The 13,559-nt window shown below is 32.8% G+C and overlaps 6 protein-coding genes across 6 annotated transcripts; 2 read left to right on the top strand and 4 right to left on the bottom strand.

The window, feature by feature from the left end:
* Positions 1-1,838: 1,838 nt before the first annotated feature.
* Positions 1,839-2,348, top strand: B0P05DRAFT_571298 (thioredoxin-like protein; the record flags this gene model as incomplete). Its single annotated transcript, XM_051581365.1, has 3 exons — positions 1,839-1,878; positions 1,923-2,046; positions 2,108-2,348. 3 exons carry the CDS (start codon positions 1,839-1,841, stop codon positions 2,346-2,348), a joined length of 405 nt encoding a protein of 134 aa, XP_051435212.1.
* Positions 2,349-3,015: 667 nt separating this feature from the next.
* B0P05DRAFT_469411 (Alpha/Beta hydrolase protein) lies at positions 3,016-4,001 on the bottom strand (the record flags this gene model as incomplete). Its single annotated transcript, XM_051574494.1, has 2 exons — positions 3,016-3,868; positions 3,943-4,001. 2 exons carry the CDS (start codon positions 3,999-4,001, stop codon positions 3,016-3,018), a joined length of 912 nt encoding a protein of 303 aa, XP_051435211.1.
* A 406-nt stretch (positions 4,002-4,407) lies between these two features.
* On the bottom strand, positions 4,408-5,193 carry B0P05DRAFT_571296 (uncharacterized protein; the record flags this gene model as incomplete). The annotated part of the gene is made up of 1 exon (XM_051581364.1): positions 4,408-5,193. The coding sequence occupies one exon, from the start codon at positions 5,191-5,193 to the stop codon at positions 4,408-4,410; it is 786 nt and encodes a 261-aa protein (XP_051435210.1).
* A 927-nt stretch (positions 5,194-6,120) lies between these two features.
* Positions 6,121-6,426, bottom strand: B0P05DRAFT_540171 (uncharacterized protein). The gene has a single exon (XM_051578039.1). The coding sequence runs from the start codon at positions 6,380-6,382 to the stop codon at positions 6,227-6,229; it is 156 nt and encodes a 51-aa protein (XP_051435209.1). The 5' UTR covers positions 6,383-6,426; the 3' UTR covers positions 6,121-6,226.
* Positions 6,427-9,550: 3,124 nt separating this feature from the next.
* B0P05DRAFT_452853 (uncharacterized protein) lies at positions 9,551-9,709 on the bottom strand (the record flags this gene model as incomplete). Its single annotated transcript, XM_051573903.1, has 1 exon — positions 9,551-9,709. A coding segment is annotated over one exon (159 nt), but the record flags the coding sequence as incomplete, so codon positions are not given.
* A 120-nt stretch (positions 9,710-9,829) lies between these two features.
* Positions 9,830-9,988, top strand: B0P05DRAFT_444772 (uncharacterized protein; the record flags this gene model as incomplete). Its single annotated transcript, XM_051573788.1, has 1 exon — positions 9,830-9,988. A coding segment is annotated over one exon (159 nt), but the record flags the coding sequence as incomplete, so codon positions are not given.
* Between the last annotated feature and the right edge of the window lie 3,571 nt (positions 9,989-13,559).

The following is a 13,559-nucleotide window of genomic DNA, read 5'->3' as shown; positions in this document are numbered from 1 at the left end:
AAACTTAGATAATCGGCCGACATCTAGGAAAAAAGAGACAAATTTGGTGTTTGTCCCGATAAGTCTTTATTTTTTTCATATTGACGTCTTTTTCTCCCCATACAAAAAAAGTGTGAGAGTTTTGATTTCTTGTCTAGACCTCGACATAATAAAGAGCAATAAGCCTACTTTATTTAATAGTCTTATATGATCATAAAGAAAGAAACAGGACTGTTGATTTGAACTCGATTTGTGCTTCTTTTTGTGTATTTCAACTTGTCAAAGAAGGAATAAGGCATTAATTTGTAGGAAATCATTAATTGACCTACATTATTGGCGAGAGGAGCTCTGCTATCAAGGTTCTTCTAGAAACACAATTGCCCATAGGAAATACGGTTTCCCTTTATCGTTCTTAAACGAAACCCCTTAAAGCAATTCATCCAATGAGGAACAAAATACAAGATGGCTTATAGTATCTGAACCTTCAGACTCACCTCAGACTAAAAAAAAAAACTACCCATTGAAAGTTTTGATATGCATAGGATGTAGTTTGCTACTTGGATTTCATTCTTTTATTTGTCTTTGGATACATGATCTGTAAAATCTTTGAGAAAAATGAACTAGTCATATTAGCTTTTTGAGTATTTTAGTAATACTTTATAGGCATTTGCAGCTAACTGGACTCTGATAAAGAAGTTGGTGTAGTCAAAAATAGTTCTAAACAGATAAAGTTGAGAATAATAAATGTCGTCCAATCTTATGTTCTCCTTTTTTTAAAGTGTAATGGGTAAAAGACGAAGAGTAGAAGACCACATTGAAAGTGCAGAATGTAAATTGCCGCTGCCTAAAGGCGAAAGAGGTTCAACCAAATCTTCTAGGATTAGGCCAAATGAAAACGAATTATACTTGGAATGACTCAAAAGATAAAGAATAAAAACGAAAGGTGCCGTCAGGGATGTATAAAGCATTTAATTGCCAGTATGGCTTATGTTGGACTAGTAATACTGGCAAACGTTTCAAATTAATATCCTTTTGCTATACAAGGAATACTTTTGTCAGAACTTTGAGAGGCTAGTAAACCAAGTCAACAACACTCCCAAACAAGAAGGAGAGGTAGAGTTATCTGAATCTGATGCCCAGCCAATGGAATAACATGTCAAGTCTATGGTAATGCCCTTACATCACCCGGTGCAAAGATCTTCCAGATCGATTGAAGTCCACTATAGTGAACAAACTCAATATCACCATGAGTCATTACTTTGATTTTACCTGTTAGCTTTCTTTTGTTCATCATTTAACTATGATAACTTTTGTGATGTCTAGTACTAGAGAATTTGATCAAGTATTTTTTGTCTAACTTCGAATGACTGATTACTCGTATACTCTCTCAGTCGATAAATAATTGAAAAGAAAACACACTCTAGCGATTATAAAAATGCATGTTTATTTATTAGAAAAAAAGACATTCAAACATTCTATAAAGAGGAATTAATTTACTTGTTCAATCAAAAATAAAGAAAACAAGATAAAAAAGCGTATCAGTGTATAAAGTAGCTAGTTTTGTCTTCAAGAAGTCAGACTGACGTGCAAATGTCTTATAAGGATTCATCACTAGCTTTCGTCTTGTCTTCTTTTTACATTATAGTTTACCTTTTTATACTGAAAGAAAGTGAAGAACAGGTCTAATCAAAAAATTTCTCTTTTATAACTTGACAGGTATATACAAAAAAAGCCACAATGTGACACTCTTTTTTGGTCGATGTCATTTTAAGAGTCCTCCCAATGATTGGCTTATCTATTTCGCATATAATTTTCAAGGTTGTATTAGTCACTCTTGTTCTCTTGTATTATTACTTATAATGAACGCTATTCGTATCGCTATTAGACCTACTAGACAATGTAAGCAACTTGTATAAGTAAAAAATTGCACTAATGTCTCCTAGTTGCTCGTTCTTTTCATGCTGCTCAACCTCGTTTGACAGGCAAGACCGTTGAAGCTACTACTTCCACTTGGGACCAACTTGTCACTAAAGCCGACCATCCTGTTATTGTTGACTTCTATGCCGAGTAATGAAGACAAAAAAAAAAGAGATGATAAGCATAATACTCATTTTTTTTAAATTTCTAGTTGGTGTGGTCCTTGTAAAATGTTGGGTCCCATTTTATCAAAGACAGTTGCTGCTAATCCTAAAGTTACTTTGGTTAAAATCAACGTAGATGACCATCAAGAAATTGCTGCTGATTTCAAGATTGCTGCTTTGCCTACTGTTTCTGCCTTCAATAAGGGTGAAGTTGTTGATAGCTTCGTTGGTATGCGTAATGCTGCTGCCATTGAACAATTTGTCAAGAAGCATGCTGATCTTGCTTAAATGCTGAATAAAACGTGTATTATATAATTATCTTCAATCTGAAATAAGAGCTTACATGACAAATTTTGCTGACAAAGAAAATGGTTAGAAAGCAAGATTTGCATGGCGTATTGTCTATCTCCGATGCCAGGGCTGATTTAGGATTTTTTTTTTGTTTTTGTTTTTCTCTTTCTTTATCAAAACCACTTCTTTTCTCAAACAAAAAAGTCTTTTCCTTTTTCCTTGAAGAGAAACGTGTTAAAGCACAATTCGAGGAAGTCATCCGAGTCTTTTTTTTTAAAAAGAAAAAGACATTTATGACGGAATAAAATAGTTAGAACAGACATCTGAGAGAAAGAAAAAGACGTCTTTTTTTTTGTTTTGAGCGCGATTTTGGTTTTGCGTAAGAGATAACCATTCTGTTTTTAGATGCTGTTGTACATGTAAACTGTTTTTATTTGATTGTTGACGAATAACCCTTTCGGCTTGAAAATATGAAATAATATACGTGTAAGCCAAAAAATGTAGTTTTCAATCCGAAGTCAAATAAGAACGCACAATTGTTTACGTGTATAAACACTCTAAAGGTTTAGTGTTTTCTCTTGAGTATAACAGATGATGAATTGATAAAGGCGAATATGATCTCTTCAAGAGAAATGAATTCGAAAAAAGAAATATTCTGATGTTATCATATATATGGCTTTATTTTCTGTGCAATCCCTCGTATTGCCCATTCCATAACTCCTTCTTTCCAAACAAGATCATGACCTTCACTCTCTAATATCTTGAGCCTCACATCATGAAAACTGTTTGCTAGGACATCAATGACTGTGGATGGAATTAATCCATCTTTATCTCCCCAGACAGCCGAGACTGAAGTCTTGACATCTGAGTAGTTAAAACCAAACAAATGGTATTTTTCAAGAGCAACCATGACATCGCATAATTGCCCCTGACTGTAATTCTCTGACATGCGATAATTATTCATCGCTAGATACAATGACATATGTTTGGGTCGAACAAAATGTCTTAGTGGTCGATCTGTTGGAAAATCTGTTGTGAGATCCGGCATTTCTTCTTCAAGTGATGCAAGTAGTTCGTCTTCTTCAAAAGCAACAGTCGTACGCCGAACTTTCTTGTTTGACTCTTGATGGGTATGGATTGTTTGGGTATAATCGATGCGCTTTTCGTCTTCAAGTGATGTACGTGTAGAATGGATGGTTGTATTACTGGTTCTATTGAACATCCACATTACATCAAGAGCTAATGATACTGTCTTTGCCACTAAAGGCGCAGGTAATCGGCGAGTCCATTTAAATGTGCCTGCCAATTGTGTTGACACCCAAGGTGAGATTAAGAAAATAGGACCAAGTACTCGTCTCGGAAATTGGTAAGCTACTGCTAAAGCAAATACTGAGCCTACAGACTGTGCTATCATACTAAACTGATCTATCTTGAGTTGATCTGACAATTGAATAATCACATCTGCCCATTCGAGTGCTGTCATTTTTTGTGAGTTGCATTCTTCACTTAGACCATACCTAAGAGAGAGGGGAGGGGGGGAGAAGGAGAGAGAGATCAATCCAAATCTGCTGTCTATTGAAGGAGGGCTTACCCAGGACGCTCAGGCCAGATCATTTTTAGTTGGTATCGATAAGCTAGTTCTTCAAACATAATGCCCACCATGCGTGTACAACCATAACCACCAATGACAAACACAGGATGGCCATGACTAGGTCCATACACTGCATACCCCACTCGATGAGACCTTAATCGAGCTTGGGGTGGTGCTTTGTATTCGAATGTCTGATGTAACCGAGATTCTCTCAGGACATCGACTCGTGGCACGGTAGTCCTTGATGATGAAGTACTGGTGCGAACATGGTCTTTATTAGGTATTGACATTAGTTGAGGGGAAGTAGCAGAGTGTTGAATAGGAGGCTTAAAAAGCATTTCTTTATTTGAAGAGGGTATGGGTGTTGACTTGGAGCCTTGGATAGAACGCAATGGTAAAGGTGCGTTCATGTCAAGTAGATGAAGAAACTTGAAAAGAAAAAAAACAGGAGTATACGCTGGGTTTTTATTTTATATTGATACATCTTGAACAATGCAGACTTTTTTGAATCCAATTCACCATTTGTTGTACTGTAGAATGCTTATTAGGCTGGCAGCCCTCTTCCTTTACTAGATGATCAAATGTGATATATAGTTCAATAGGTGCAAGATAGTATTCTGCGTGTTGTTTGTCACTGATTTGATACGTTAGTTTAAAATAAGGTGGCGCATTAAGAAATCCTGCTGACTTTTTTAAAGTGTGAATTCCGTTTTTTTGGAATTGAAGCCTATAGTTTCTCAGCTTGTTTCCATTTTCGTCTTTCTTTATTAATAAACTAGGGGAAGAATGTCGAGGAGGTAAAGTTTTCTTGGCCACATCATCCTGCTTCTCGCCAGTTTCGCCTTGATACGGTGATGAAGATGAAGCGCTTGAAAGACGACGATATCGAATGTCCTGTTGCATGTTATATGTATCTTTGGTATTCAAAAATCGAATGACAGGAATAGCTTTGTTAGTATAATATCGCCTTGCTTTCTGAGGCTGTGTAAGTATAAAACGAATAGTACGAGTGATTGGACAAAACTGACTGAATACAAACTGAGTTGTAATGCGGTTTTTGCCTTCTTGGTCTATGCTGATTCCAATTTGAATGGCAGGAAGTCGGTAATAATTCAAGACATGTAGAACCAATTGATTTATTCTTTTAGATATGCTTTGCATATTTCTGAGTGTTTCTAACGCGATAACAGGCTGTGAAAGGATAAGGATCATAAGTTCATCAGGTAATCGATCAAATGCAAGTCTATTCATCTTTATTATTAATCAGTTTATTGAAAGAATATAAAAGAGGAAAAGAAAAAAGAGAAGAAAATGCAAAATTTATACTGGCAATTTTTTTCTTCTTTTTCAGTTTGCCATCGACAAGTCCCTTAAAGTATCATGTGTTATATTATCGCTCGATGCAGACAATTGTATGAGATCATATACATTCTGATTTATCTATGTATGTGCACAATACTCTTTTGTCTTTTCTCTTTTTGTTAATAGCCTGTCAAATTCGAAAACTATCTAATTATGTTTGTATAGTTTTTTTGTTTAGACAAATATAATAAACCATGTGTGCAGTTGCGTCCAAACTTTTCATCTCATATACATGCATGAGAAAAGGGGAATCTTGCATAATACTAATACCAAAATCATGGGAAATTTTGTCAGGAAGCGTCTTATTGTTTAAGTGAAAGTGAAAGTGAAAGTGAAGTTCTAATTCTGGACCATACAATGTTGACATTAGACGATTGTATCCTCTATTTTTCTTGATCTTTGGCTTTTGTATAGCCTTTGCCAATGCCGAAAATAAGAAGAACTCGTTAGTGTACATGACAATGAAGCATAAATCATAATTTTAAAGACACACCTTGCAGCCTTAGTGTCGCTCTTAATTCTCTTGAAATGAATGGCTACTTTAAATTTAATATAATTACTATAATAAACGAGTATTGCTTTTTGTATTGTCAAACATATTAAAAAGATTTGCTTTTGCTTTTGCTGATTTGCAAAATAAGGCTCAACTAGGGTGTAATACAAAAACCTTGGTTTATGAAAACTCTGGTTAAATATCAAACCAAAATGACCATATATTTTTCACTGTAATAAAGAATTTTGGGAATTTCCTGTTAATAAGAGGAAGCATTGTTTAAGTATAATTCTTTTTTTCTTGTTCTTTGTCTAATTGCTATACTCGTATCTTATATCCTAAAAGAAGAAAAGCTTAACTACTACGGTTGTCAGACTTTTTCGGAATCTATAAGTCCAAACTATGCGTTCCAATTTTGAAGCATAAGCCCTAGAAACAAACGTTAAGGGTACATGTATTTATAATAACAAACAAGGCATTCTTCCTTTTTTTAAGTAAGTTACAAATATCATTCTTCATTGTGTAGGAAAAAATCATTATACTGCAGTTTTGTACGAGCTCCTTCCGAGATAAGCGCCCTATCATTTATCGGAAGGTTTCATGATCTTGTCCATCAGAAAACACGAAAGTGAGCGTGGGTTTCAGTCCACACTTAGAGAGCACCTAATTTATGATAGCCGCTTTTTGCAGGGAATTTTTATTTCAAAATTCAACGCTTTTCATTTTAGATTGGAGCGACGTTATGAAGAATACAAAACCCTCAAAATACTCACATTTGTCTCTCTACATTTCTGTGTTGTTAGTTTTTTCAACTGTATTAATAAAAAGTTATTTTGAAAGAAAACGACACCGAGTTACACAAAATCAGGGACACAGATTCAAATAGATATTGTTCCTAAGTTTGCTTTGACAGTTCTATTTTTATGCAAATGTAAGTTCTTGCAGTCTTTTCCACTTTTATTGATCCGTTATCGAGAATAGCAATACTGTGAGAAAATTCTCGAAAACTTACAAAAGTCATAGACACGACATTTAAAATAATTTACACCTATCCACGTATTTTTCTAAGGATAGTGTTGAAAGGGCAATATAGTCTCAGCTAATTTAAAGATGTCAAAAGCCTGTTTTTTTTATGAAAGAAGGTTTATTATAAGCTGAGCGTGCTCTATAAAAAGCTTGACATAGTTCTTACCATAAAGCAGTCTCCTTAATATGTAGATACTTTCAAATATATTCTTTAGAAAGAATTGCTTCACGATTTCGTAAAACCTTTTTTGCTCCTATTATATCAACAAATAAGATAACTAAAGCAATTAAGAACTTGAAACAGAACTCTTGAGCGTCAGGATCTCTTTATAAACGTAATGGAATAATAAAAAAAAGTTCGACAAGAATAATTTAATAAAATTGACAAAACCGACAAAACCGACAAAATTGACAAAATTGACAAAATTGACAAAATTTAACAAAATTTAACAAGAATTTAACAAAAATTTAACAAAATTTAACAAAATTTAACAAAATTTAACAAAATTTAACAAAATTTAACAAAAATTTCAAGGAAATACTCAAAAAAAAAAAAAAAAAAAAAAAAAAAAAACTGCTAAAAAATAATGTTGTTGTAAATGTATGAATTTATATAGTCATGGCAAAAAATCAGATCACATATATGGCAATTGCAATGGACTTGTAGTCACTGACATTCACTCATCCTATCAAAAGTACTAAATCGCCCTGATAGTCAGAGACCATTGACCTAATGGCTTTGTTATTACTATTATTATTAATGACACTCATAAAGTGGCAGTTAGAGCTGACAAATACTTGATAGCTTATTCTTCAAGTTTAGGTCAAACTATTTATCTTCTTGATTGTTCCTGATCTAACAAATCAATCCGCAGTCAAGAAGCTAATCCCAAAATAATACTTTGACCGAGAAGAAAAAACACAAATACCTCGACATCTTATCATATTTCTTCTGAGAATATAAACCCTATACAAACTCCAACAAGTCTTCTCTGTGTCCTACCATTTTTTTTCTGCGAATCTATTCCCTCTTCATCTCACAACAAATGTCAAAAAAACAATGTCAAGAAAATATTATCTTCAGGATTTTTATTCAATCCCAACTCTGCTAACATTTATGCCGACATGGCAAATATGCCAATTGCGTACTCAAAAAATAAAATATCTCTTAGTAAGAAAAAAAAATAAAACCATTACTTTAAAATAAATCAAGAATATTTTCTGCAATGATGAAAAATAAAAAAAAGAAGGATATTCTTAATTTTCTTGTTATAAATTAAAAAAAAAAAGTCGATTTTTCAATTTTTCTGTTTCAAAATAAAAAACGAGTCTACCGGATGATAATCTTACTGTTTTAGTTTAAAGAAGAGATAACTGGTTGGTAGACTCGTTTTTTATTTAAAACAAAAAAATTGAAAAATTGATTTTTTTTATTAATTTGAAACAGAAAATTAAAATTTTCTACTCTTTTAATTTTTTTGTCATTGCAAAAAATATTCTTGATTTATTTTAAAGTAATGGTTTTATTTTTTTTTTTTACTAAGAGATATTTTATTTTTTGAGTACGCAATTGGCATATTTGCCATGTCGGCATAAATGTTAGCAGAGTTTACATCATTTGAGTATTCTAAGGATAATGTTTTTTTTGACATTATTTTTTATAACATGGTATCTCCATGATATTCTCATAATTTGGTTCTCGAGCAATAGCGCATCAAAAAATGGCTCATTGAAGCCCTGTTCTGAGTGTTTTTGCTCTAGATGTCATATAAAACTTCTTAGCCATAAACTCATGAAAAAAATCTATGCTATTCAAAGTGTTATAGAACATTGAGAAGTAGAAAAATGGTCGATTTATAATGTAAATGGGGGATAAATCAACAAAAGAGATACAAAGGAGCTGGCTGCGAAGATTGAAAACGGAAGCAATTTCATTTCTTCTTGCCGCTGCATTGAAATCGAGCTTTTGCTCAGAACCGTATAAAGACGCAGCTATTTGGTTTTGGTGTAATAACAAAAGTTATAGATTTCTGTCTTCTGGGTCTGTTGCTGTAGAGAACATAGCAACTTTGCTGATAATGTATTGATTAAATAGGAAAAAATGTTTATGAGATTTCTTACTCATGCCATATTGTTTTCATAATACAGTTGTTAATTAAACACATGCATCAAAAACTAGAGCTTTTAGCTCACATTTTTAGTATTTAAGCTTATCGATAGTTCGATTTTTTGCCTTGTAGCATAAAAAAGAAGAACGAAAGTTGTCAATTTTTTTTTAAAGGGCTTTATTTATTGCTCCACGTAGACGAACATAAACCATTGTCAAGAGGTGGGCGCAAATTAAAGTATTATAATATAAAAAGAAAGAAAATAATTGAGGTAGAAATAGAAGAGGTCAAGTATGGGCTAGATGATTTGGGTCATCTAGTTTATCATCTGTCCATTAAAGTCTTGAGTTTATGTGTTTCTCTGCTATTTGTAGCTGCAGATTAACACGAGTTTATTGCAGTAATCTTTGGGGATCAAATGGTACATGATTAAAGATAGATCTCCAATGAGTCTTCCAAATTTCCGTTAATGCGGTGAAAACTACGTCTTGAATAGTCAGATTGCTATTTTGACAGTACTTGATAGGACGAAAGTCCAAGGATTGTATTGCCATAATTATACCGTCGATTGTAAATGTTGGCCACAGGAATTCAAAATCAGCTCACGCCAAAAGAAAGCCTTGGGTGGACACATAAACAACAAATGGTTGTCATCTTCAGCGTGGAGTGTACAAATCAAGCATATAGAAGACCGAAAGGTAGCTGGGATGAAGCGATTCAGGCGGGCTTGAGTGGGCAATTTATGTAACATAAATCGATACACCACGTTTCTTGTTATAGAAAGCAGCGACATGGCCCAGAAGTGAAATTTGACCAAAATGATCTTTTAACCAAAGGTACTATTCATGAAAATTATCCATTTGACAACTTTCACTTCTGGGCCATGTCGCTGCTTTCTATAACAAGAAACGTGGTGTATCGATTTATGTTACATAAATTGCCCACTCAAGCCCGCCTGAATCGCTTCATCCCAGCTACCTTTCGGTCTTCTATATGCTTGATTTGTACACTCCACGCTGAAGATGACAACCATTTGTTGTTTATGTGTCCACCCAAGGCTTTCTTTTGGCGTGAGCTGATTTTGAATTCCTGTGGCCAACATTTACAATCGACGGTATAATTATGGCAATACAATCCTTGGACTTTCGTCCTATCAAGTACTGTCAAAATAGCAATCTGACTATTCAAGACGTAGTTTTCACCGCATTAACGGAAATTTGGAAGACTCATTGGAGATCTATCTTTAATCATGTACCATTTGATCCCCAAAGATTACTGCAATAAACTCGTGTTAATCTGCAGCTACAAATAGCAGAGAAACACATAAACTCAAGACTTTAATGGACAGATGATAAACTAGATGACCCAAATCATCTAGCCCATACTTGACCTCTTCTATTTCTACCTCAATTATTTTCTTTCTTTTTATATTATAATACTTTAATTTGCGCCCACCTCTTGACAATGGTTTATGTTCGTCTACGTGGAGCAATAAATAAAGCCCTTTAAAAAAAAATTGACAACTTTCGTTCTTCTTTTTTATGCTACAAGGCAAAAAATCGAACTATCGATAAGCTTAAATACTAAAAATGTGAGCTAAAAGCTCTAGTTTTTGATGCATGTGTTTAATTAACAACTGTATTATGAAAACAATATGGCATGAGTAAGAAATCTCATAAACATTTTTTCCTATTTAATCAATACATTATCAGCAAAGTTGCTATGTTCTCTACAGCAACAGACCCAGAAGACAGAAATCTATAACTTTTGTTATTACACCAAAACCAAATAGCTGCGTCTTTATACGGTTCTGAGCAAAAGCTCGATTTCAATGCAGCGGCAAGAAGAAATGAAATTGCTTCCGTTTTCAATCTTCGCAGCCAGCTCCTTTGTATCTCTTTTGTTGATTTATCCCCCATTTACATTATAAATCGACCATTTTTCTACTTCTCAATGTTCTATAACACTTTGAATAGCATAGATTTTTTTCATGAGTTTATGGCTAAGAAGTTTTATATGACATCTAGAGCAAAAACACTCAGAACAGGGCTTCAATGAGCCATTTTTTGATGCGCTATTGCTCGAGAACCAAATTATGAGAATATCATGGAGATACCATGTTATAAAAAATAATGTCAAAAAAAACATTATCCTTAGAATACTCAAATGATGTAAACTCTGCTAACATTTATGCCGACATGGCAAATATGCCAATTGCGTACTCAAAAATAAAATATCTCTTAGTAAAAAAAAAAATAAAACCATTACTTTAAAATAAATCAAGAATATTTTTTGCAATGACAAAAAAATTAAAAGAGTAGAAAATTTTAATTTTCTGTTTCAAATTAATAAAAAAAATCAATTTTTCAATTTTTTTGTTTTAAATAAAAAACGAGTCTACCAACCAGTTATCTCTTCTTTAAACTAAAACAGTAAGATTATCATCCGGTAGACTCGTTTTTTATTTTGAAACAGAAAAATTGAAAAATCGACTTTTTTTTTTTAATTTATAACAAGAAAATTAAGAATATCCTTCTTTTTTTATTTTTCATCATTGCAGAAAATATTCTTGATTTATTTTAAAGTAATGGTTTTATTTTTTTTCTTACTAAGAGATATTTTATTTTTTGAGTACGCAATTGGCATATTTGCCATGTCGGCATAAATGTTAGCAGAGTTGGGATTGAATAAAAATCCTGAAGATAATATTTCTTGACATTGTTTTTTTGACATTTGTTGTGAGATGAAGAGGGAATAGATTCGCAGAAAAAAAATGGTAGGACACAGAGAAGACTTGTTGGAGTTTGTATAGGGTTTATATTCTCAGAAGAAATATGATAAGATGTCGAGGTATTTGTGTTTTTTCTTCTCGGTCAAAGTATTATTTTGGGATTAGCTTCTTGACTGCGGATTGATTTGTTAGATCAGGAACAATCAAGAAGATAAATAGTTTGACCTAAACTTGAAGAATAAGCTATCAAGTATTTGTCAGCTCTAACTGCCACTTTATGAGTGTCATTAATAATAATAGTAATAACAAAGCCATTAGGTCAATGGTCTCTGACTATCAGGGCGATTTAGTACTTTTGATAGGATGAGTGAATGTCAGTGACTACAAGTCCATTGCAATTGCCATATATGTGATCTGATTTTTTGCCATGACTATATAAATTCATACATTTACAACAACATTATTTTTTAGCAGTTTTTTTTTTTTTTTTTTTTTTTTTTTTTTTGAGTATTTCCTTGAAATTTTTGTTAAATTTTGTTAAATTTTGTTAAATTTTGTTAAATTTTGTTAAATTTTGTTAAATTTTTGTTAAATTCTTGTTAAATTTTGTTAAATTTTGTCAATTTTGTCAATTTTGTCAATTTTGTCGGTTTTGTCGGTTTTGTCAATTTTATTAAATTATTCTTGTCGAACTTTTTTTTATTATTCCATTACGTTTATAAAGAGATCCTGACGCTCAAGAGTTCTGTTTCAAGTTCTTAATTGCTTTAGTTATCTTATTTGTTGATATAATAGGAGCAAAAAAGGTTTTACGAAATCGTGAAGCAATTCTTTCTAAAGAATATATTTGAAAGTATCTACATATTAAGGAGACTGCTTTATGGTAAGAACTATGTCAAGCTTTTTATAGAGCACGCTCAGCTTATAATAAACCTTCTTTCATAAAAAAAACAGGCTTTTGACATCTTTAAATTAGCTGAGACTATATTGCCCTTTCAACACTATCCTTAGAAAAATACGTGGATAGGTGTAAATTATTTTAAATGTCGTGTCTATGACTTTTGTAAGTTTTCGAGAATTTTCTCACAGTATTGCTATTCTCGATAACGGATCAATAAAAGTGGAAAAGACTGCAAGAACTTACATTTGCATAAAAATAGAACTGTCAAAGCAAACTTAGGAACAATATCTATTTGAATCTGTGTCCCTGATTTTGTGTAACTCGGTGTCGTTTTCTTTCAAAATAACTTTTTATTAATACAGTTGAAAAAACTAACAACACAGAAATGTAGAGAGACAAATGTGAGTATTTTGAGGGTTTTGTATTCTTCATAACGTCGCTCCAATCTAAAATGAAAAGCGTTGAATTTTGAAATAAAAATTCCCTGCAAAAAGCGGCTATCATAAATTAGGTGCTCTCTGTTCAAGAGCATAGCATGTTTTATTTCAAAAAAAGAAACCAATGTGAAAACCACGTGTTCACCTTTTGGTCAGAAGTCTATTTTGGTCAAGTTTTACAAGTCGCTTGTTTTGGTCCATATCAACCCAAAGGTACCTTATATGTTAGTAAACATGGTTGGTAAGTATCTAGAACATTTATAAGGCTGAAATTAGGCTTTATGATCTCCTTGTGCATATAATCTTTGATATATAAGATGAATTTATTTCAAGAGGTATAATTTTCTTTGTATGATTTGATGAAATCAATTACACTATGTGCAGAAAGAAAGCGATTTATCATATGTAAACCTCGCAAAGAGACGCAATAAACAGCAATCGAACGCGATTAACTAATACAAGACTTCTAATAAGTATACTTGTTTTTTGTCTTTATGAGCTGCTTGCAGTTACAATCCTCTTGAGACCAATATATATGTACTCATAAAAGGCTACTTTT

Source organism: Gilbertella persicaria (genome assembly GCF_025201335.1).
Source record: "Gilbertella persicaria strain CBS 190.32 chromosome Unknown B0P05scaffold_18, whole genome shotgun sequence".
NCBI classification, from domain to species: Eukaryota; Fungi; Mucoromycota; class Mucoromycetes; order Mucorales; family Choanephoraceae; genus Gilbertella; species Gilbertella persicaria.
The sequence above is the reverse complement of the archived record's forward strand: the minus strand, read 5'-3'. Positions and strand labels throughout refer to the sequence as shown.

Bases quoted from the DNA above. Each gene is read 5' to 3' on its own strand.
- B0P05DRAFT_540171 (XM_051578039.1), bottom strand. From the start codon at position 6,382: ATGATAGGGCGCTTATCTCGGAAGGAGCTCGTACAAAACTGCAGTATA.